The sequence below is a fragment of the Bison bison genome, unplaced genomic scaffold (genome assembly GCF_000754665.1).
Source record: "Bison bison bison isolate TAMUID 2011002044 unplaced genomic scaffold, Bison_UMD1.0 scf7180017864084, whole genome shotgun sequence".
Classification (NCBI taxonomy): domain Eukaryota; kingdom Metazoa; phylum Chordata; class Mammalia; order Artiodactyla; family Bovidae; genus Bison; species Bison bison.
The window spans coordinates 155738-179345 of NW_011494656.1; the positions used below are offsets into that span (position 1 = coordinate 155738).

At 39.6% G+C, this 23608-nt stretch overlaps 1 protein-coding gene across 2 annotated transcripts in view; it reads left to right on the forward strand.

Moving 5' to 3' along the window:
- The window catches only part of GALC (galactosylceramidase), a 58065-nt gene that overhangs the window by 23268 nt on the left and 11189 nt on the right, over positions 1-23608 (forward strand). For both annotated transcript variants that reach the window (XM_010837876.1, XM_010837877.1), the window contains exons 7-14: positions 2332-2462; positions 9997-10152; positions 11042-11166; positions 12724-12851; positions 18898-18987; positions 19706-19792; positions 21784-21934; positions 23169-23349. In XM_010837876.1, the coding sequence (XP_010836178.1) occupies positions 2332-2462; positions 9997-10152; positions 11042-11166; positions 12724-12851; positions 18898-18987; positions 19706-19792; positions 21784-21934; positions 23169-23349 (1049 nt within the window). The remainder of the gene's footprint in view (positions 1-2331; positions 2463-9996; positions 10153-11041; positions 11167-12723; positions 12852-18897; positions 18988-19705; positions 19793-21783; positions 21935-23168; positions 23350-23608) is intronic.

Genomic DNA, 23608 nt, shown 5'->3' on the forward strand with positions numbered 1-23608 from the left:
AGTAGAAATAAATATAGTACAAACAAGCAATGTATGTGAAGATGGCAAGGCTATTTTTTTCTTTTATTTTTGCTGTTTACATTGTATTTGGGATTCCCTGGTGGCTCAGATGGTAAAGCATCTGCCTGCAATGTGAGAGACCCAGATTTGATCCCTGTGTCAGGAAGACCCCTTGAGAAGGACATGGCAACCCACTCCAGTATTCTTGCCTGGAAAATCCCATGGACAGAGGAGCCTGGTGGGCTATAGTCCCTGGGGTTGCAAAGAGTTGGACACGACTGAGCGACATCACCACACTGTATTTATGATTGACTTTGTTTTTCAATTGTGTCTGGAAAATCCCTTATAGGATCTGAGCGTAGTGAATGGAAATGGATGTCTCTGGACCCTCGTTCAGTTCAATCAGAACAGCATCCTTTTCATTTATCTTATAATATTTCTGTCTAGACTTTTGTGGGGGGAGAGGGAGGGTGGAAAGGGAAAGATTCCACAGCAAAAACATTTGGAATACATTAGATAAAGCTTTGCTCAAAGAATGCTACTTTTCATCCTCATTTTGGCAATTTATGTATAAAACACAGTTTCTAGACTCGTATATTTTACAGTATTATTTGAATATACCATATTAAAAAGTAAGCGATTTTAGAGATGATGCTCTAGGAATAGAATTAGAAAAAATAGATCATCATGATAAATACAAATGTGACTGAGTTGCTCTACCTCCTCTCTGTAAGAGTAAGAAAGAACTTCAGAGTGATGAGACTCAAGCTGGTCTCCTAACAGAGAGCTCGGGATTCTGAGTTCTACTGAATCTTGAGTTGTTTGTTGTTTAGATGCCAAGTTGTGTCCAACTCTTGAGAGTTAGTTGATCTCTAAGGATCTGTTCAGATTGCTTTCAGAGTGGAATTGGTGAGAGCACATTATTTGGAAATTTCTTTAGTTCAGAAAACTCAGAATGTGAAAAGAGAGCTTGTGAAATTCTTTGTTCCCCCTTAATCAATATTTACTGAGTGCCTGCAACTATGAGCCTGATAGTTCAGAGTGCAGGGGGGTGTCGCAGTGAGTTCACACACAGCCGTCCATCGAGAACTACTGTTTTGAGATCGGCATCTTCTGCTCCTGGGTGAAATGATGTCCCCTCTTCTCGGGTCCTGCTGCATGTATTGGCAGTCCATACTGCTCAGTATGGACCACTCTGTGATTGTCTAGGACACCCTGTTAGTGTTAGCGTGCTGCCAAGTGTGTTTGCCACTGGACGGTGAGGACCCTGTCTTGTGCCTCTTTCGGGGCCCTCTTGGGGCCCAAGCACAAAACAAAGCGCTCTGTGCTCTGTGAATTTATTCCTGTTACAATTTAGCTTGTTGTTTTTAATCTGGTGGGCGGGTAGTCCTACAGACTGATTTTATTGCCTGTGCTGTGTATATGAAAGCATTGAGGGTAACAATAGAATATTTCTTGTTTCTACTTATAGCATGATGAATTCTAATAATTGTAGTACTTTAAGTAATGGCAGAATATTTAAAGACATTGCAAAATGCTCAAAATAAAATGAAAAGTTAAAGCATTTCGTGTGTGTGTGCTCAGTTGTGTCTGACTCTTTACCACCCCCTGGAGCCCACCAGGCAATGTGTATTTAATCTGATCCCAATTTACTGTGTCTGCATAAGAAAACTGGAGAAGGCAATGGCACCCCACTTCAGTACTCTTGCCTGGAAAATCCCATGGATGGAGGAGCCTGGTGGGCTGCAGTCCATGGGGTCGCTAAGAGTCGGACACAACTGAGCGACTTCACTTTCACTTTTCACTTTCATGCACTGGAGAAGGAAATGGCAACCCACTCCAGTGTTCTTGCCTGGAGAATCCCAGGGACGGTGGAGCCTGGTGGGCTGCCGTCTATGGGGTCGCACAGAGTCGGACACGACTGAAGCGACTTAGCAGCAGCAGCAGCATAAGAAAATTCCTGTAAGAATTCATATCAGAGTAGTGTTTTTTTATGGATATTACTGCTCTGATTTAAAAAAAAAATTTCCACCATTGCACCCAAATTTTCTATGGCTAAATGTAATTTTAAAGTCAGAGGGAAAATCCTTCTAAAATATTTTTGCCTCTTGGGTTTTTTTTTTTTTTTTCTTTTTACATTCCCATGAAGTAGATTATTTTAGTGATAGTGTTTTTTTACCTCTCCACATGGGGCACATTTCTATTGAGAAATAATGTTGACACTCTCATCCTACTTATTGAATCTGAAGACACTTTAGCTCACTTGGTTGTAAGTCAGCAGCTGAAAACTCATTTTTAACCTTTCCTGTGTTCTGTTTCTCTCTCTGAAAGGTGTTAAGAAGAATGCTGAACCATCAAGGTCTCCAGCACGTGAAAATCATAGCGAGTGATAATCTTTGGGAGCCCATTTCTGCTTCTATGCTGCTTGACCCTGAGCTCTTGAAGGTGATTGATGTAATAGGGTAAGGAATGTTTTACTTTGAGAATGAACAGTTTCTGGTTGGTTGCTCAGTTGACGGTGCCTTTGTTTTTGCCTGCTTTTCCCCTTTTGATTATATTTTCAGAAGGTTGCTTTCTTGTATTTACTTAACTAAAGCATGTATAAATGATACTTCATTCCTTTTTTTCTTTGAAAGGTATGTATTTTGGGAATCTTTCTATGACAATGTAATAATGTATTGATGACTTTTGAAATATTGTGTCAGTGTTCAGAAATACAAAACATGATTTTATTTAGATTAAGGGGCAGAGTAGTGTTTACATTTTAGAAATTATGAAGGCAGTATTGTCTCTCCCTCCCCCTAAGTGTTCCTGTCTTGCTCAATTTGGATTCTCATTCAAGGAGCTTATTCTCATGGTGAGACTCTACCATTCCAGAAAGGATTTGTTGTTGTTTAGTCTCTCAGTCGGGTTCGACTCTTTGTGACCCCATGGACTGCAGCACACCAGCCTTTCCTGTCCTTCACTATCTCCCAGAGTTTGACTCAGTGGACATGAGTTGGAGCAATGATGCCATCCAACCATCTCATCCTCTGTCGTCCCCTTCTCCTCCTGCCTTCAATCTTTCCCAGCATTAGGGTCTTTCCAAATGAGTCAGCTCTTCCTATCAGGTGGCCAAAGTACTGGAGCCTCAGCTTCATCATCAGTCTTTCCAGTGACTACTCAGGACTGATTTCTTTTAGAATGGACTGGTTGGATCTCCTTGCAGTCCAAGGGACTCTCAAGTGCCTTCTCCAACACCACAGTTCCAAAAGGTCTTTGGTGCTCAGCCTTCCTTATGGTCCAACTCTCACATCCATACATGACTATTGGACAATCCATAGCTTAGATTATTTCCTGCCTATTTCTGAAATAGTTAAGAGTTTCAGTTTGTATTGTTTAGTATGGGGACCACTAGCCACAGGTGTTACGGAACGCTTGAAATGTGGTTAGTCTAAACTGAGGAGTGTTACAAGTGTAAAGCACACACTGGATTTTAAAGATGTGTTAATAATAGAAAACTAAGTTATTAATTATTTTTCATATTGATTACATGTGTTGAATGATAGTATTTTGGGTATATTGGGTTAAACAAAATATATGATTAAAATTTTGTGTTTTTTTAAACATAGCTACTAGAAGATTTAAAGTTACTTTGTATAGCTCACATTGTATTCCTATTGGACCAATCTGGTTTAAACTGTGACAGTATTGTGTTTAACCTCTTAGTGAATTTGTTGTTGGGGCCTTGGCCCCAGTTTCCAGCCTGTGAAGCCAGTTGTTGTCAGTGCTTCCATCAGGGTAGGGTCTGCCCCTGTGGAATGAGTACCTGTTGGTCACCTGTCACCTCCACTGTTTCCACATTCTGTCTGCTGATCCTGCCCAGTCCCGATGCTGCAAGACTCCTGGGGACTCTCTGTCACCTGGTTTTGATGGGGATATTGTCTGTGGGTTGTAATTTCCGTCATGAGATTGGTCTGTTTGGTTTCAGGAGGAGTAGTGTGCAGAGTTTCAGAAACTGGGCTGCTACCATGATCCACCTTGTCTATAAGTTTTATTTCTCCTGTAATACACATATGTTTTTCTGATAGGATAAACTTTGGTTTACTTTCAGTGATCTTAATCTTGTCATTTAAAGTTTGAAAAATCATGCCATGAAATGATAGAGACGTTTTGCCTAATTATATGCATTTAAAAATTATTCTTAAAGAACTTTTACATTATTTTGTTGAACTGTAGATCTGGGCATCACAAGAGACCTGAATTTCAATATCAGTTCAACCCTCTTTTCTCAGATTATTTGATAAATCACTCAGGTTTAAAATGTAACAGTTTCTTTATTTTCTGAATGAGCGATATAATACCTATTTCTATAGCTTTGAAAGAGATGCTTTTTGGGATTTTAAAGATAATGCATACTCTTTATAGAAAATTTGGAAACTGTAGAAAACTATAGAGTTGGAACTTACTCAAAATCTTAATATCTAGAGATCATTAATAGCATTATAGCATGATATTTTCCAGAGTATTATTTTTTATATTGAGTATTTTTTATTTTTACCAGAGACATACCAGATATACATTTGACTGAGTGATAACTAGATGAGTCTTAAAATTAGCATTTCTTTGAGAGGTCAAAACTGAATATTATGATCATGGAATGAAGTTCTGGGATATAGAATAAGGGCTTCCCAGGTGGTATTAGTGGTAAAGAACCTGTCTACCAGTGCAGGAGATGTAAGAGATACGTGTTTGATCCTTGGGTCAGGAAGATCCCCAGGAGGAGGACATGGCAACCCACTCCATTATTCTTGCCTGGAAAATCCCATGGACAGAGGAACTGGAAAGGCTATAGTCCACAGGGTCGCAGAGAGTCAGACATGACTTTGAAGTGACTTAGATCAGATCATCAAAATGTTCAGTTCAGTTACTCAGTTGTATCGGACTCTTTGCGACCCCATGAATCACAGCACGCCAGGCCTCCTTGTCCATCACCATCTCCCAGAGTTCACTCAAACTCACGTCCATCGAGTCGGTGATGCCATCCAACCATCTCATCCTCTGTTGTCCCCTCTTCCTCCCGCCCCCAATCCCTCCCAGCATCAGAGTCTTTTCCAATGAGTCAACTCTTCCCATGAGGTGGCCAAAGTACTGGAGTTTCAGCTTTAGCATCATTCCTTCCAAAGAACACCCAGGGCTGATCTCCTTTAGAATGGACTGGTTGGATCTCCTTGCAGTCCAAGGGACTCTCAAGAGTCTTCAACACCACAGTTCAAAAGCATCAATTCTTTGGTGCTCAGCTTTCTTCACAGTCCAAATCTCACATCCATACATGACCACAGGAAAAACCATAGCCTTGACTAGATGGACCTTTGTTGGCAAAGTAATGTCTCTGCTTTTCAATATGCTATCTAGGTTGGTTATAACTTTCCTTCCAAGGACTAAGCGTCTTTTAATTTCATGGCTGCAGTCACCATCTGCAGTGATTTTGGAGCCCAGAAAAATAAAGTCTGACACCGTTTCCACTGTTTCCCCATCTATTTCCCATGAAGTGATGGGACCAGATACCATGATCTTTGTTTTCTGAATGTTGAGCTTGAAGCCAACTTTTTCACTCTCTTCTTTCACTTTCATCAAGAGGCCTTTTAGTTCCTCTTCACTTTCTGCCGTAAGGGTGGTGTCATCTGCATATCTGAGGTTATTGATATTTCTCCCGGCAGTCTTGATTCCAGCTTGTGTTTCTTCCAGCCCAGCGTTTCTCATGATGTACTCTGCATATAAGTTAAATAAACAGAGTGACAATATACAGCCTTGATGTACTCCTTTTCCTATTTGGAACCAGTCTGTTGTTCCATGTCCAGTTCTAACTGTTGCTTCCTGACCTGCATACAAACTTCTCAAGAGGCAAGTCAGGTGGTCTGGTATTCCCATCTCTTTCAGAATTTTCCACAGTTTCTTGTGATCCACACAGTCAAAGGCTTTGGCATAGTCAGTAAAGCAGAAATAGATGTTTTTCTGGAACTCTCTTGCTTTTTCGATGATCCAGTGGATGTTGGCAATTTGATCTCTGGTTCCTCTGCCTTTTCTAAAACCAGCTTGAACAACTGGAAGTTCACAGTTCACGTATTGCTGAAGCCTGGCTTGGAGAATTTTGAGCCTTACTTTGCCAGCGTGTGAGATGAGTATAATTATGTCGCAGTTTGAGCATTCTTTGGCATTGCCTTTCTTTGGGATTGGAATGAAAACTGACCTTTCCCAGTCCTGTGGCCACTGCTGAGTTTTCCAAATTTGCTGGCATATCGAGTGCAGCACTTTCACAGCATCATCTTTCAGGATTTGAAATAGCTCAACTGGAATTCCATCACCTCCCATAGCTTTGTTCATAGTAATGCTTTCTAAGGCCCACTTGACTTCACATTCCAGGATATCTGGCTCGAGGTCAGTTATCACACCATCGTGATTATCTAGGTCATGAAGATCTTTTTTGTACAGTTCTTCTGTGTATTCTTGCCACCTCTTCTTAATACCTTCTGCTTCTCTTAGGTCCATACCATTTCTGTCCTTTCTTGTATCCATCTTTGCATGAAATGTTCCCTTGGTATCTCTAATTTTCTTGAAGAGATCTCTAGTCTTTCCCATTCTGTTTTCCTCTATTTCTTTGCACTGATCACTGAGGAAGGCTTTCTTATCTCTTCTTGCTATTCTTTGGAACTCTGCATTCCTATGTTTTATCTTTCCTTTTCTCCTTTGCTCTTCAGTTCTCTTCTTTTCAGAGCTATTTGTAAGGCCTCCTCAGACAGCCATTTTTCTTTTTTACATTTCTTTTCCATGGGGATGGTCTTGATCCCTGTCTCCTGTACAATGTCACGAACCTCAGTCCATAGTTCATCAGGCACTCTTGTCTATCAGATCTAGTCCCTTAAATCTATTTCTCACTTCCACTGTATAATCATAAGGGATTTGATGTATGATTTATGGATCAAAATGTTACAGTTTATTAAACTTATGTAATTGCAGAGAACAGTAGTCAGATTTTCCAAGTTGGGATTTATAGTTCCAGAACATGAATTCTCAACCCTGTTAGGTGCTAGCTTTCTTTTTGGGTTTCTGTTGTGCATTTTTACAGTACTGATGAGGTGTCTGTTTTCACCTGAGGTCAGTGATTCAGGTGGAATCTCATTTTCCTCTGATTCCTTATTTTATATTCTTTATTATATATTCATTTTTCCTTAGGAAACCATGGAACACCAGATTGATGTGCCTTACTTCATCTTTACTAGGATAATTAATTCCCAAGTAGGATTTTTTTTTCTTAAAGATTCATGACGGAAATGGAATTAAATAACTAAAAACTAAAGTTTGTTGTTTTTCAGTCGCTCACTCAGGCCCAGCTCTTTGTGACCCCATGGACTGCAGCACGCCAGACTTCCCTGTCTTTCACCATCTCCCGGAGCTTGCTCAAACTCCTATCCATTGAATTGATGATGCCATCTAACCATCTTATCCTCTGTCATCCCCTTCTCATGCCTTCAATCTTTCCCAGCATTGGAGTCTTTTCCATTGAGTTAGCTTTCACATCAGGTGGCCAAAGTATTGGAGCTTCAGCATCTGTCCTTCCAATGAATATTCAGGACTGATCTCCTTTAGGATGGACTGGTTGGATCTCCTTGCAGTCCAAGGGACTCTCAAGAGTCTTCTTCAACACCACAGTTCAAAAGCATTGATTCTTTGGTGCTCAGCATCTTTATGGTCCAGCTCTCACATCCATACATGACTATAGCTTTGACTATACAGACCTTTGTTGGGAAAGTAATGTCTTTGCTTTTTAATACACACTCTAGGTTTGTCATAGCTTTTCTTCCAAGGAGCAGGCATCATTGAATTTCATGGCGGCAGTCACCATCTGCAGTGATTTTGGATCCCAAGAAAATAAAGTCTGTTACTGTTTCCCCATCTATTTGCCATGAAGTGATGGGACTGGATGCCATGATCTTTGTTTTCTGAATGTTGAGTTTTAAGCCAACTTTTTCACTCTCCTCTTTCACTTTCATGAAGAGGCTCTTTAGTTCTTCTTCACTTTCTGCCATAAGGGTAGTATCATCTGCATATCTGAGATTATTGATATTTCTGCTGGCAGTCTTGATGCCAGCTTGTGCTTCATCCAGCCATGCATTTTGCATGATGTACTCTGCATAAGTTAAATAAGCAGGGTGATAATATACAGCCTTGGTTTACTCCTTTCCCAATTTTGAACCAGCCCGTTGTTCCATGTCCTGTTCTAACTGTTGCTTCTTGGCCAACATACAGGTTTCTCAGGAGGCAGGGAAGGTGGTCTGGTAGTTCCATGTCCTTCAGAATTTTCCAGACTAAAATAGGTCTTCACAATCATTCTTTTAATGTTAAGAATACTACTGTTCCAAACCACAAAGATAAGAATTGTAATATGATTCAGTCTCTGTTATTTTGCTTGTATTTTTGTTAAATTTTTTGTCAGTAGTTGTTGGCTTAAGAAGTACACACTCTTCTCCCTAGAGTTCATGTGCTAACTCTTATACTGTTAGCCTCTTTTCTATTTTACATTTGAAATTTCTTAATTGTTTTTATATTCAATAATCAGTCACTTCCACAACCATCATTATGACAATATTTTAGCCTTGGAACACTAAATGTACATTTATATTTCAGTTGACTCCTCCCAAATGCCAGAAGAAGGGAGAAGTTCATTGCTCTGGGAAGGGTTTCTCCACCTCTGCACTTTGATGTTCTTCGCTGGATAGTTCTTTACTGTGGGGACATGCTAGGGGCATTGTAGGCTGTTTAGCAGCGTCTCTGGCCTCTGCACACTAGAGAACGGTAGCAACTCCTGCTGTGGCTTCTCCACCAGGCAGATTCTCCACCCAAGTTGAGAACCACCACTGCTCTGGGTTTAATAACTTCTTATTTTTATTCAAAGAAGAGTCCTCTGGGTTTTTGTTGGTTTTGTTTTAGTGTTTTTGTTTTTGCTGGGGAATAAATGCCAAGCTGTCTTTCTCTGTATGAGGGGTAGAGCAGGGGAGGAAATACTATTGATACTTTATGTAATAAACTCATTAGTCTTTTTTTTTTAATTAAATAAATACTGTATCTCTTTATAACAAATCAACTGGGTCTTCCTTGTGATAACTTCTCTAGTGGTGGCCTGTGCACTTCTGTCATTATTGCCTCACAGCATGTGGGTTCCCTGACCAGGAATTGAACCTGCGTCCCTTGCATTGCAAGGTGGATTCTTAAGCACTGGGCTGCCAGGGAAGTCTTACTTTTGGTTTTCTTTTTCACTCCTTCCTTTCTACTGTCCAAGCTCACTACATCCCCTGGGAAGTCTGAATCCTGTCTCCACCTTATTCATCTCTTGGAATGTTCTAGGCCTCTTCTGCTGCCTCCATCTGTCGACATCCTTCCCTTCTTGTTATGGTTTCCAGGAAGAGGTCTTTCCCACTGATGATCTCCCCGCTTCTGTTCGTTGTAAGTGCATCTCATCCTCAGGGCATCCTGAGACTTTGGTGGGAAGCAGATGCTTACATACAGCCTGACATCTACCTGGAAGTTGCCCATTGTTTTAAAATAGAAAACCTTGGCAAAGACACATATGTTTGTTCACTCAATGAAAGTTGTAGCTGCTCAGTTGCGTCTGACTCTGTGACCCCATGGAATAGTCCATGGAATTCTCCAGGCCCGAATACTGGAGTGGGTAGCCGTTCCCTTTTTCAGGAAATCTTCCCTTCCCAGGTATTGAGCCCAGGTCTCCCAGATTGCAGGCAGATTCTTTACCAGCTGAGCCATCAGGGAAGCCCACGAATACTGGAGTGGGTAGCCTATCCCTTCTCCAGCAAATCTTCCTGACCCAGGAATTGAACCAGGGTCTCCTGCCTTGCAGGCGGATTCTTTCCCAGTGGAACTACCAGGGAGGGTATTTACTCAGTAAATATATGGAAGTGCCTGTTCTGACTTTTACATTTCCTCCCTCTCTTTCTTTTCTAGAGCTCATTACCCTGGGACACTTACAGTAAAGGATGCTAGGTTGACTAAGAAGAAGCTTTGGTCTTCTGAAGATTTTAGCACTGTAAATGGTGATATGGGTGCAGGCTGCTGGGGTCGCATATTGAATCAGAATTACGTCAATGGCTACATGACTTCGTAAGTTATTAAAACTTTCAAAGGTTTTCATTTTGAAAAATTTCAAAGCATAATAAGTAAAAAAAAGTACAATGGACTTCCATAGTCTTACAACCTAAATTCAGTGATTTAAGCATTTGCCTTATTTCGTTCATCCGTCCTATACCTAACATGTGTCAGCTCTAGAAAGAGAAGGCAGGAAGCTGCGAACAGAAATAGAGCTTATTTTGGGGTCTGATATATTGTCTTAGATATGGTTAAGTTATTTCCCTGACTTAGATGCTTTTGTTCCCTTAAAATCAGTTACTACTGAGACCTCTTCTGCAGGGGCAAGCATTGTGGGCAGGCTTAGACCACAAAGTGGCTTAGGCCTTAAATGGCTCCTCTTGTATCAAGAGAGTTATGTGTGGTTCTCTTCCCCTGCCCTGTCTGCCTACACCATCACTTGAGCCCTGGCAGTCGGACTCTTAAGAGTTCTCATTGTAAAACTTTACAGCCGCTGAGTCAGGTCATGAAATTATGTCATGAAACTGGGGCATTAAGAAGGCTGATTGTCAAAAAGAAAGCAGGTATAGATAAAGTCTGTATCTGTATTTGACTCACGTTTGTGGTACTGGTAGGTCGTGACTCTTTTTCTGGTTTTACCATTGTGCCGTAAAAATTGTGCACTTCATATACATTTGTATTTTTTATTATATGATTCACTATTAAAAATATTGCATCCCTCATTTGATTTTTCAAAATGTGGGTGAACTTAGGCAACTTAAATTTTCTTGTTTTGGGTGGTAATTTTACCACTTGCATATATTTGTGTAAACTTTGCTAAGGTCTTTTATACTATAGGCTTCTAGACATTTACACTTTTATTACAAGCTGCTTGGTGTTTCTCTTTTATCAAACAATCTTTTAGCACCATTGCTTGGAACTTGGTGGCCAGTTACTATCAGCAGTTGCCATATGGGCGTTGTGGACTGATGACTGCTCAGGAGCCATGGAGTGGGCACTACGTGGTGGAAGCTCCTATCTGGGTATCAGGTATGGTTCAGATCCCATCCCTCACTCCCTGCCTTTCTTTCTAAGAGACAAAGCAGAAAGCACTTAGAGGGAGTTATAGAAACACTGTGTGTGTGTGTGTGTGTGTGTGTGTGTGCGCACACATGTGCACACATTGGTTTTAAGTGTATCTCTGTTTTAGCAAGATTTGTCCTAGTGTTTTATAAGACTCTTTCAGGTAACTAAGCTACTCTCTGTATTCCATTCTTGATTATTCTAAGACCAAGCTCCTTTTTTCCAGTTGATGTATTTTTCACAGGGATTTATAGTCATGACATTATTCTAAACTCAGGTTGTTCTTTAATAAATACGAAAATGCTAAGTTTTGGATTTGTATTAACTCCTTAAATTGGATTTGGTTAACTCCTTAAATGTTGACATAGTTGGTCCCACATTATTTCAATGAACTAACGTACTTTTATAATTTTGTCACTGTTTCTTGGGGGGTTAATTTTGTCACTTCCCAAAATGAGACAAGGAGTATCACTCAGTACATTTCTAGGACAAGCTTTGGAGGTGCCCAATAAATAAGTATTGTGAAAATAAACTTGTTTAAAACCATAAAGCTTAGTTTTTGAAATATTTTGTTAACTTTTTGAAAACCATATTCTTTGTAGTTATATTAAGGTGATTTAAATAGAGATCAACAAAAACTGGGAGGAGATAACTTTATTTACTGTTGGAATAAAGTAGTTTTTCAGTAGTCTTGAACTGACAGAGTGTGGTTTATTTATTTTTTACCAGTCATTCTAAGAATATTCCCTTAATTATACCATTTAACTAGGCTAATTACTCAAAAGTTGAAACATGAGGCTGGCAAATATTTTTTCCAAAATAGAAATTAGCTGTTAGACTCAGTCGTACTTGGGAAAGTTTTCCTTGTAACCGTCTCGGTTCTTTGGTCAATCTAATAATTGACAAAAGACAGATCACCAGGAAAAAAACCCATTTAATTTTGTACATAAAAATATGGGACTCAAGTTTGCAGTCAGGCAATTGAGGCTTTATAATGCCATCCTAAGCAAAGGAATGAGATAGGGACCTGGAGCTTTACAGGGGAAGAAGACCATTCATAGAAAGAGATAGGGACCTGGAGCTTTACAGGGGAAGAAGGCCATTTATAGAAAGAGAGAGGGACCTGGAGCTTTACAGGGGAAGAACACCATTCATAGAAAGAGATAGGGACCTGGAGCTTTACAGGGGAAGAACACCATTCATTGGAAAAGAAGAACAGATATTTGCTGTGCCATGAAGATAAGTCTTTCAGATAAAAAGTTATTGTTGGTAATAGCTCTCTTTCTGGGCCGGGTCTCCTATCTAGATTCTTTCAGGCAGTTGAAGGAGAGAGAAATTTTTTCTTTAGTCTTCTGGGTCTTGATTGCCAGCAGTTCAAAATAATACGCATGCTAAAGTGGCACATTTTGGGGTGGCATACTCTGTTCTCTTTCAGCCTCAAGTAAGTAGATAGCTTTTTATTTCTGGAAGAATCCTATTATCACCACTTTAATGTTATTTGGGTCTTTCTCTGCTTTTCTATAGCTCATACCACTCAGTTTACTCAACCAGGTTGGTATTACCTGAAGACAGTTGGCCATTTAGAGAGAGGAGGAAGCTACGTAGCTCTGACGGATGGCTTAGGTAACCTCACTGTCATCGTTGAAACTATGGTAATTCTTTGTCGTTTTTATTGGATTAATTCACTTTGTTAGTGAATTTGTTAGTATTTGTTAGTATTCGGGGAAAAAAAGCATAAAATGTAACTGAACACCTTAAAGAAAAAAAAGGAGCTTTTCTTTTCCATGTAGGATCCCAGGACTGGGATGATCAGTCTGTGGCTTGACCTGGTCACTCTCTGGGCTGAGGGTCCACCAGTGCAAACCTTCTCTTCCTTTCAGATTCATCCCAGGCGTGAAGGACCCACCTTTATGCCTTTTTTTCCCCATTCTACACAGTTACGTGAAAATCTTTCTTACAGCTTTGGTTTTAAAGAAATTCTGCCAGTTCTTCAAGTAGCTGAAGGGAAAGAGCATGAGAAATACTGATATTCTGCTTCTCTCCCAAAGATATTGTTGCCTTCACCTGGGAACTGGGAGGGAGGGAGCCCCATGTTCTTGGCTGTACCTACTTGGCCTGGAGTTTCTGTCAGTCCAGCCTGAGAGGGACAGGGAGGGATGGCTTGTGGTTTAAATGCCATATACTCTTGATGCTCATACCGAGTTTTAGTAGATTTTCTTGAATACTTCTGTATTTGTAGTGTGCCCTTAGGATCATTTCCAGACTTTAGCATTATTATTATTTAAATAATTTTCACCAGTTTCGCTGGGAGTATATTTATGGAGCTCCTCACACTGACATTCTAGAAGCAGATCTCTCCTTTACTCACTAGATATGGTTTCCTTCAGTTCTTTGAACATTTTTAAATACCTGATATTTTAATGTGTTTTGTCTAAGAAGTATAATATCTAATAGGTAATGGCTAGGCTTTCTCAGACATCGTTTCTGTCAACTGCTTTTATATCCGTATATGGGCCATTCTTTCCTGTTTCTTTGCAAATATCATATATCATTTGTTGTATCATATATCATATATATATCATTTGTTGAAAGCTAGACACGTTACATAAAATAACCTGGACACTCTGGACATCAGATTCTTTCTCCTCTCTAGCATTTGTTGTTGCTTTTTGTCATGGTTGTTGCTGTTAATTTGCTTTGTGACTTTCCTGAACAGATTCTGTAGTTTGCAAGCTTTATCATGTATGGCCACTGAAATCTCTGCTCGGTTTTCTTAGTGGTCAGATCATGATGGTACAGCTTTCCTCATGTTTGGAGCTAGCAAGTGTCCCAGCCTTTGCTGACAGGCTCTATATACGTAATGGGGGCATGCTTCAATGCCCAGGTGGGCGGTTTACACCTCTGCCTTAGCTCTTACTTCCTGTTTGAGCCAAGCTCCCAGGGAGGCTTGAATTTCCCAGTAAAGCCATCTGGGGCTATAGTTTTCTTTGTGGAAAAGTTTTTTAACTATAAGTTTTTCAACTAAAAGTTTTTCAACTTCCTTTACAGATAAAGGGATATTCAGTTTGTCCATATCTTCTTCAGTGAGCTTTGGGTTTTTGTGTCTTCAAGGAAATTTGTCCATTTCATTTAAGTTGTTAAATTTCTCAGCACAAAGTTACTGCTATTATTCCCTGCTGTTTTCTTAATATATATATATATATATATACACACACACACACACACACACACATATATATACACTGTATTGATGTCACCTCTCTTAATGTTCATAATTGCAGTTTGTATTTTCTTCTTATTCTGGTTTCATGATTAGTCTGGCTAGAAGTTTATTCAATTCTGTTAATCTTCTCAAAGAATCAGCTTTTGGTTTCTCAATTATACAGTCTTGTTTTTCTGGTTTTGTTTGATTTATCGTTTCATCTCTATTATTTTCTTTCCTCTGCTTACTTTGTTTTTTTAAATTAAATTAAAAGTTTTATTGAAATATAATTGATTGACAATATTGTCTTAGTTTCAGGTACCCAGCATAATGATTCAATACTTTATAGGTTATGCTGCCTTTAAAATTATTACAATATAATGTCTGTATTTCTCTGTGCTTTACAGTGTACCCTTGTTGATTATCTGTTTTATACCTAGTAGTTTCTATCTCTGAATCCCATACCCTGCGCTTATTTTGGTTTTAATTTGCTCTTCTTTTGCTAGTATCTTAAGCTAAAGTTTCTGTTTTAGTGGCATCTCACAAATCCTGCTGTGCTGCGTTTTTATTTTTGTAAGTTCAAAATGCTTTCTAATTTCCCCTTTTATTTTTTTCTTTGAGACATAGATTATTTAGAAATTTGTTATTTAATTTGTAAATATTTGCAGATTTTTTTCAGACATTTTTGTTATTCATTTCTGACTTAATTCTGTTGTGGTCAGAGAATAGACTTTGTGGGACTTGAATCTTTTTGAATTTATGGAGACTTCTGTTATAGCTAAGAATGTGGTGTACTTTGGTAAATGTTCCTTGTACAGTTGAAAAGAATACATATTCTGCAGTTATGAATGAAGTGATCTATAGATGTTAATCCAGGCAAATTGTTTGATAGTTTTGTTCAAATCACCTGTATCTTTGTTGATATTCTGTCTAGTTGTGTGTCAGTTATTGAGGGGAGGTATTAAAATCTCTAATTACAATTTAAAAATTTCCCACAAAACCTGGCCCAGAACCTTATATTGTTAAGTCCTCTGTGATTGTTAAATCCCATAAAGTAGGAACGATGTCACAGACTTCTTTTGATCCACACCACGGTAATGATGGCTTCCCTGGTGGCTCAGACAGTAAAGTGTCTGCCTGCAATGCGGGAGACCTGGGTTCAATCCCTGGGTTGGAAGGATCCCCTGGAGAAGAAATGGCAACCTACTCCAGTACTCTTGCCTGGAAAATCCCATGGACAGAGGAGCTTGGTAGGTTATGATCCATGGGGTTGCAAAGAGTCGAACATGACTGAGTGACTTCACTTTCCTTTTTTCCTTTACTTTATGGTAATGATTATTTTGAAAAAGTGATGTTGACAATGAGATTTGTTGTATATATTTAGCTGACTGAAGTTGTGCATTTGAAGATTATACTTGGGTGAGATGCCTTCTTGGTGAAAACATCCCAAGCATTTCCTTTTTTTGGATGTATATCACTTAGAAAACAGAGCATAAGTTTAATCTTATGTGTATGCCATCAGATGACTCTGGAATTCAAAGTCTGACTCAGTCAAAATGCCATTAAGTTTTATTTTGAGTAGGTATATACAATGTTGTTGTTGGTCAGTTGCTCAGTCGTGTCCAACTCTTTGTGACCCTGTGGACTGCAGCACGCCAGGCTTCCCTGTCTTTCACCATCTGCTGGAGTTTGCTCAAACTCATGTCCATCGAGTCGGTGATGCCATCAACCATCTCGTCCTCTGTTGTCCCCTTCTCCTCCTGCCTTCAGTCTTTCTCAGCATCAGGGTCTTTTCTAATGAGTTGGCTATTTGCATCAGGTAGCTAAAGTTTGGAGCTTCAGCTTTAGCATCAGTCCTTCCAGTGAATATTCAGGACTGATTTCCTTTTATGATGGACTGGTTGGATCTTCTGCGGTCCAAGGGACTCTCAAGAGTCTTCTCCAACATCACAGTTCAAAAGCATCAGTTCTTCGGTGCTCAGCTTTCTTCATGGTCCAACTCTCACACCCATACATGACTACTGGAAAAACCATAGCTTTGACTAGATGGACCTTTGTCGGCAAAGTAATGTCTGCTTTTAATATGCTGTCTAGATTGGTCATGGCTTTTCTTGCAAGGAGCAAGTATCTTTTAATTTCATGGCTGCAGTCACCATTGGCAGTGATTTTTGGAGCCCCCCAAAATAAAGTCTGTCACTGTTTCTATTGTTTCCCCATCTATTTGCCATGAAGTGATGGGACCAGATGTCATGATCTTAGTTTCTGAACATTGAGTTTTTTTTTTATTTTTTATTTTTTTTAAATTTTATTTTACTTTTAAACTTTACATAATTGTATTAGTTTTGCCAATGGATTCATTTTGAACATTGAGTTTTAAACAAACTTTTTCACTCTCCTCTTTCACTTTCATCAAGAGGCTCTTTAGTTCTTCTTTGCTTTCTGCCATAAGGGTGGTGTCATCTGCATATCTGAGGTTATTGATATTTCTCCTGGCAATCTTGATTCCAGCTTGTGCTTCATCCAGCCCAGCATTTCTCAAGATGTACTCTGCATATAAGTTAAATAAGCACAGTGACAATATACAGCCTTGACATACACCTTTCCCAATTTTGAACCAGTCTGTTGTCCCATGTCTGATTCTGTTGCTTCTTGACCTGCCTACAGATTTTTCAGGAGGCAGGTAATGTGGTCTGGTATTCTCATCTCTTGATGAATTTCCCACAGTTTGTTGTGGTTCACATAGTCAAAGGCTTTAGTGTAGTCAATGAAGCAGAAGTAGATGTTTTTCTGGAATTCTCTTGCTTTTTCAATGATAAAATGGATGTTGGCAATTTGATCTCAGATTCCTTTTCTTTTCTAAATCCAGCTTGAATATCTGGAAGTTCACGGTTCATGTACTGTTGAAGCCTGGCTTGGAGAATTTTGAGCATTACTTTGCTAGTGTGTGAAATGAGTGCAATTGTGTGGTAGTTTGAATACTCTTTGGCAATACTTTTCTTTGGTATTGGAATGAAAACTGACCTTTTCCAGCCCTGTGGCCACTGCTGAGTTTTCCAAATTTGCTGGCATATTGAGTGCAGCACTTTCACAGCATCAGTTTTAGTATTTGAAATAGCTCAGCTGGAATTCTATCACCTCCACTAGCTTTGTTCATAGTGATGCTTCCTAAGGCCCACTTGATTTCTCACTCTAAGATGTCTGGCTCTAGGTGAATGATCACACCGTCATGATTATCTGGGTTGTGAAGATCTTTTTTGTACAGTTGTTCTGTGTATTCTTGCCACCTTTTCTTAGTATCTTCTGCTTCTGTTAGGTCCATACCATTTCTGTCCTTTATCGAGCCCATCTTTGCATGAAATGTTCCCTTGGTATCTCTAATTTTCTTGAAGAGATCTCTAGTCTTTCCCATTCTGTTGTTTTCCTCTATTTCTTTGCATTGATGGCTGAGGAAGGCTTTCTTATCTCTTCTTGCTATTCTTTGGAACTCTGCATTCAGATGGCGATACCCTTCGTCTTCCCCTTTGCCTATAGCTTCTCTTCTTTTCTCAGCTATTTGTAGGCCTTCTCAGACAACCATTTTGCCTTTTTGTTTTCTTTTTCTTGGGGGTGGTTTTGATCACCACCTCCTGTGTAGTGTTCTGAACCTCCGTCCATAGTTCTTCAGGCACTCTGTCTATCAGATCTAATCTTTTGATCTTTTGTCACTTCCACTGTATAATTTTAAGGAATTTGATTTAGGTCATACCTGAATGGTCCAATGGTTTACCCTAGTTTCTTCAATTTAAGTCTGAATTTTGCAATAAGCAGTTCATGATCTGAGCCATAGTCAGCTCCTGGTCTTGTTTTTGCTGACTGCATAGAACTTCTCCATCTTCAGCTACAAAGAATATAATCAGTCCGATTTTGGTGTTGACCATCTGGTGATGTCCATGTGTAGAGTCTTCTCTTGTGTTGTTGGAAGAGGGTGTTTGCCATGACTAGTGCATTCTCTTTGCAAAACTCTGTTAGCCTTTGCCCTGCTTCATTCTGTACTCCAAGGCCAAATTTGCCTGTTACTCTAGTATCTCTTAATTTCCTGCTTTTGCATTCCAGTCCCCTATGATGAAAAGGACATCTTTTTTTGGTGTTAGTTCTGGAAGGTCTGGTAGGTCTTCATAGAACCATTCAATTTCAGCTTCTTCAGCATTAGTGGTTGGGGTTTAGACTTGGATTACTGTGGTATTGAGTGGTTTGCCTTGGAAATGAACAGACATTTCACATTGTGGATGTGACTGGTGATGGAAGAAAAGTCTGATGTTGTAAAGAGCAATACTGCATAGGCACACACAATAGGCATTCAACAAAGGTTTTGTTAGAAATAGTCTTTAAGAATTTGGAATACACTCTCTGTCACCTAGTGAGTGTGACTTCTGTTAGTCTAGGTGCAGTAAATGACTTTTTCTTTAAAATGTCCTATGTCTCATCTGAATAACTTACATGATTTTTTTTCTCCTTAGAGTTATAAACATTCCAAGTGTATACGACCACTTCTTCCCTATTTCAATGTGTCACATCAGTTTGCTACGTTTGATCTTAAGGGTTCTTTTGTAAGTAAATAAGTAGAACTTTTATTTTGGTTTTGATTTGAGAATTTATATATTTTATCATGAGCTAGGAGTTTTTAAGTGAAATATTATAAGCTATTAAGAGTTTTCATACACATTGTTCAATGACTTGGTGTCTTCTCTTTGCTGATTGGTTTTAGTCAGGAAGTACAGAAGCCACGAGGAGGTAATGCTCTTTGTGGTTTTGAAGAATCCTAACAAAAGTCACTTACAAGAAGGTTGTTCTTTTTGGTAGAGCATCATTTGTGTAGTTGAGGAAGCTTTCCAGCAATGCTCTTTACAACATTCGATATAAAAAGACACAAAATTCTTGTTATTTCTACCTATTGTTAGATTTGAATACAGAAATATATACAGTGCACTTTCTACTAATTGCATAAGCATTGTTTTTTAATGCCAGAAAATTCTTAAAAAGCTTTTTATATAGGTATAGTAATAATGAGTATTTTTGAAGCAAAGATACAAATCTTTTTTTAACATTTGCCAAAAATCTGCAGTGTTTGTAGGAAATAAAGTATTTGCTTGAATAATGTCTTCGTACTTTTGAAATGATTGTTACTTAAGGTTTGAGGTGGGGCTTTTGGTAGGTAGAAATAGAATGCACCTTGTCCTTGGTTCATTCTTGCTGGTACAGGTTTTAGAAGTCCTCCAAGAGAAGATGGTGAATCACTCAACAGCTTTCTTTGTGTTTCCTCCTCAGAGTCAAATACAAGAGCTACAGGTGTGGTATACCAAACTGGGAAAACCATCGGAGAGATTTCTCTTCAAACAACTGGATTCTCTATGGGTAGTTTTAAATAAATTCCTATAGTTTGAGCATTGCAGTAGGGAACAGAAATTTGATTAATGAATTAGTTTTTAGTTTCATAATTGATTTATGGCTGAAGCATAATAGAGATAAAGTTCCCCCCCATTTTTAAAATAGAAGTCCTCTTCAAGGAAGCATGTTTTGGTAGATGGGTTTGCTCTTGGTATTTAGTTTGTCTTGGTGAATGGTACCATCACTTGGTTGCCCAGGTCCGAAATTCGAGTCTCATTTGAGACTGTCATTCCCACCCATTCTTTGAATACCCTCAGTGACCAAGTACAGACCGTGTCACCCACATAGTTCTCCTGCCCATGCCTCATTCTCCACTCCCACTGCTCCTGCTTATTCAGGTCCTCATTAGATCTCTCGTGGATTTCGGAAACTCTCTCTTGCTCATTTAAGTCTCTCTGCCAAACATCGCATTGCCCCCAGAGCTGGTTTTTGTCTATCCTTTGCTCAGATGCCTTAATGATTTTGTCAGTTCACATTCCTTAGTGTAACATGTGACCTCATTACTACCTCACGAGGTAAAAGAATGCTTTCTTTTCTAGAGGCCTGTCCTACTAAATTGATCTTTCTTCTCACACTAAACTTCTTGCAATTTTCAGGGCATGGGTATGCCAAGTTAATTACTTCTGTAACTTTGCACATGATTTTTCTTCCTCCTGGGATGCCTTGTTTGTATTTTTATCATCCTTCAAGACTCACCCCAAGTGTGGCTTTCTCTGAAGCCTTCCCAGCAGTCTTAGGGTCATAGCCACCTGGGGATGTGTGTTTGCTTAGGAAGCACGTCCCTGCTGCACTGGATGCCTCCATGATTGAGTCCCCACCTTATACATCCTTAAAGGTCCCTGCCTTTTTGTCCCAGGTGCCTAGTGTGGAGCTTAGTAAATGGTGGTTTCTTATCAGTAAATGTTTCAAAGACTGAATTGGTCTGTGCAAGCACATCACTTAGCCTAATTGACACAAATCTACTTTTTCTGGTAATTATTACTGTTCTGTGACTCAACTAGTCACTATCAATAAATGTAAGTGTAGCGTCTACTTTTTGTATGACACATTGCTAGAAATAACATCATAAAATTGATTTTCCCATAAGAAAAATGTATCATTTGGGGTTATTCCTAAGCCAGAATATGGTATTAGATATTTCATAGACCTGACCGACAATTTAAAGCAAAGGTGTGAGATAAACACCTTTAATTCAAAGTAGAAAAGAAGAACTGCTCAGACTTCGTGAAGTGGACGTACAGTTAGTGCCGTCATCAATTATGCTAAAGCTTCACTGTCTGTAGAGGCCCGTATTTGCTGTAGGACACCTATGATGTAGGGAATGTTTCTTCTGGGTCACTCACTGAGCTTAGAACTTTATAAATATTGTCTCACTTAATACAACAGCCCTATGTAGTATGTATTTTATACTCATTTTAGAGATGAAGCGATTATGGCTTTAAGAGATTAAATTGGCAAAACATAAACCTAGTTTGCTAATTGAAATATGTATTGAACATGTAATGAGTAGGTAGGACTTTTTTTTAAATTAATAGTAATAGCTGAGTCAACAGTAAGATTTTACAGATATTTCTACCTTAGTGAAGTCCTAAAAAATAAATAAGCAGATCTCTTGGATACGTATATTGAATTTATACACAGGCTTTGAAGATCTTACAGTCTAATGGAAAAGCATAGACTGATAGAAATAGATTTGGGGGTCGTCTGTTCCTTCTTCCTTGTATGAAGTGAAATTCTCCTAATATCCTTTCTAGAATGTAATTTTATAAAGTTTTCTAAACAACTTAAGAAAAAAGATTTCCAGGGCCTTGGTATTAAGTGTGTATATTCACAAATAATTAGGGACTTCCAACAGAAATCACTTTGGCATTTCTTAAGCTATTTCTTAAAAAGGCTATTTGACTCACATGAGATGAGCCGAGGCGCCTGGCTTGACCACAGTGTTGTTTCTCTCTCAGCTGCTCGATAGCAGTGGCAGCTTCACCCTGGAGCTGCAGGAGGACGAGCTGTTCACCCTCACCACGCTCACCTCCGGCCGCAAAGGCAGCTTCCCGCCACCTCCCAAGTCCCAGCGCTTCCCCTCTGTCTATGAGGATAACTTCAACATTGGTAAGTCTTTGTACTGACACTTAACTTGGTTCCCATTTTCAGCAGTAATGGATAGATTTCTACCTATCAAACTGGTGCAAGATGGAGTCTGTGAGAAGTGCATTGATTTAGTTCTAAATCTCTATGTGGTAAAAGGGCCCTAATTTCTGTTACTTCCAAGTAACATCGCAAGTTGAGGGTCTTGTAATTTGCAGTGCCAGAAAAAATTTAGAGGTTATTGTTGGAGTGAAAGTTATACAGACCTTACTCAACTTACAGTAGGGTTAGGTCCTGATAAACTCACCATAAGTTGAAAATACCGTAAGTCAAAAATGTACTTCATGTACTTTAATCTACTTCGCCTACCAAACCTGTTAACTCAGCCTAGCCTACCTTCAGTGGGCTCCGAACACCTATGTGACCCAGCAGTTGGGCAGAATCCTCTAACAAAGCCCAACAAGGTGTGGCGTGTCTCCTGTCGCTTCCGATGCTGTAAAGAAAGTGAGCCCAGGACGGCCGTCAGGGTCCACAGTGGTGCTCAGCGACTCTGCTGTTTACCCTTGTGATTGTGTGGCTGACGGCGCTGTGGCTTTTTGCTGCTCACAGCCACTGCCCGCATCACGAGAGGGTGTGCTCATCAAAATCCAAAGTTTGAGGTACAGTTTCTACTGAGTGCGTATCACTTTCATACCATTGAAACTGGGAAGTCAGGGCAGTTGAACAACTTGCCTTGGGAATTGACTGAGCTAGACTTTGAACCCAGGTCTGCGTGTTCCTGAACCAGGATCTTTCCTCTTAAGCATTTGCATGGATTGAATATGTAAAGTCTGTATGTCCGACTGATCATATTGGTATTTAATAAAGATGACATAAAGTCCGTAGCTCTTTAATTACCTAAACCCTACCCTTTGACTATTTATAAGTATCATTTCTCTGGTAGCTCAGTGTTTAAGAATCTGCCTGCCAATGCAGGAGATACGGGTTCAATCCCTGGGTTGGGAACATCCCCTAGAGAAGGAAATGACAACCCACTCCAGTATTCTTGCCTGGGAAATCCCATGGGCAGTTTGGCATGCTGCAGTTCATGGGGTCGCAAAGAGTTGGACATGACTTAGTGACTGAACAACAATAAAAAATATCATTTGCCTATTTAAAACTTTTCAAAAGTATATCAGAATGTACCAGAAAACATTAGAGAGGAGAGATGCTGTAATGATTTGATAACTCAACACACAATTTATTGTGTTCTGAACAGATTACCCGTTCTTTAGTGAAGCTCCGAATTTTGCTGACCAGACTGGGGTGTTTGAATACTACGTGAATATGGAAGACCCCGGAGACCATCGCTTCACACTGCGGCAGGTTCTCAATCAGAGGCCCATCACGTGGGCTGCTGATGCGTTCAACACCATCAGCGTTATCGGGGATTACTCATGGTATGTAAAACTGACCTCGTCTTTACCATAGATGTGGTGAAATAACCTTGTAATGTCGTCAGGTACTTTCTGAAGCCAGGACTCCACAACAGCCCTCCTTGTCCAGGAGCCTAAGAGGTCTGTGATAACTGTTGACTGTCACAGTGGGCGCAGACCAGCCGGTCATTTTGCTGTTGTTCGGCGTCCTTCCCTCAGATTTCCCCAATTTAATAGTAATCGTTGCAGGGTAAGATTGGTTTTAATGTGAAATCTGAGGGCT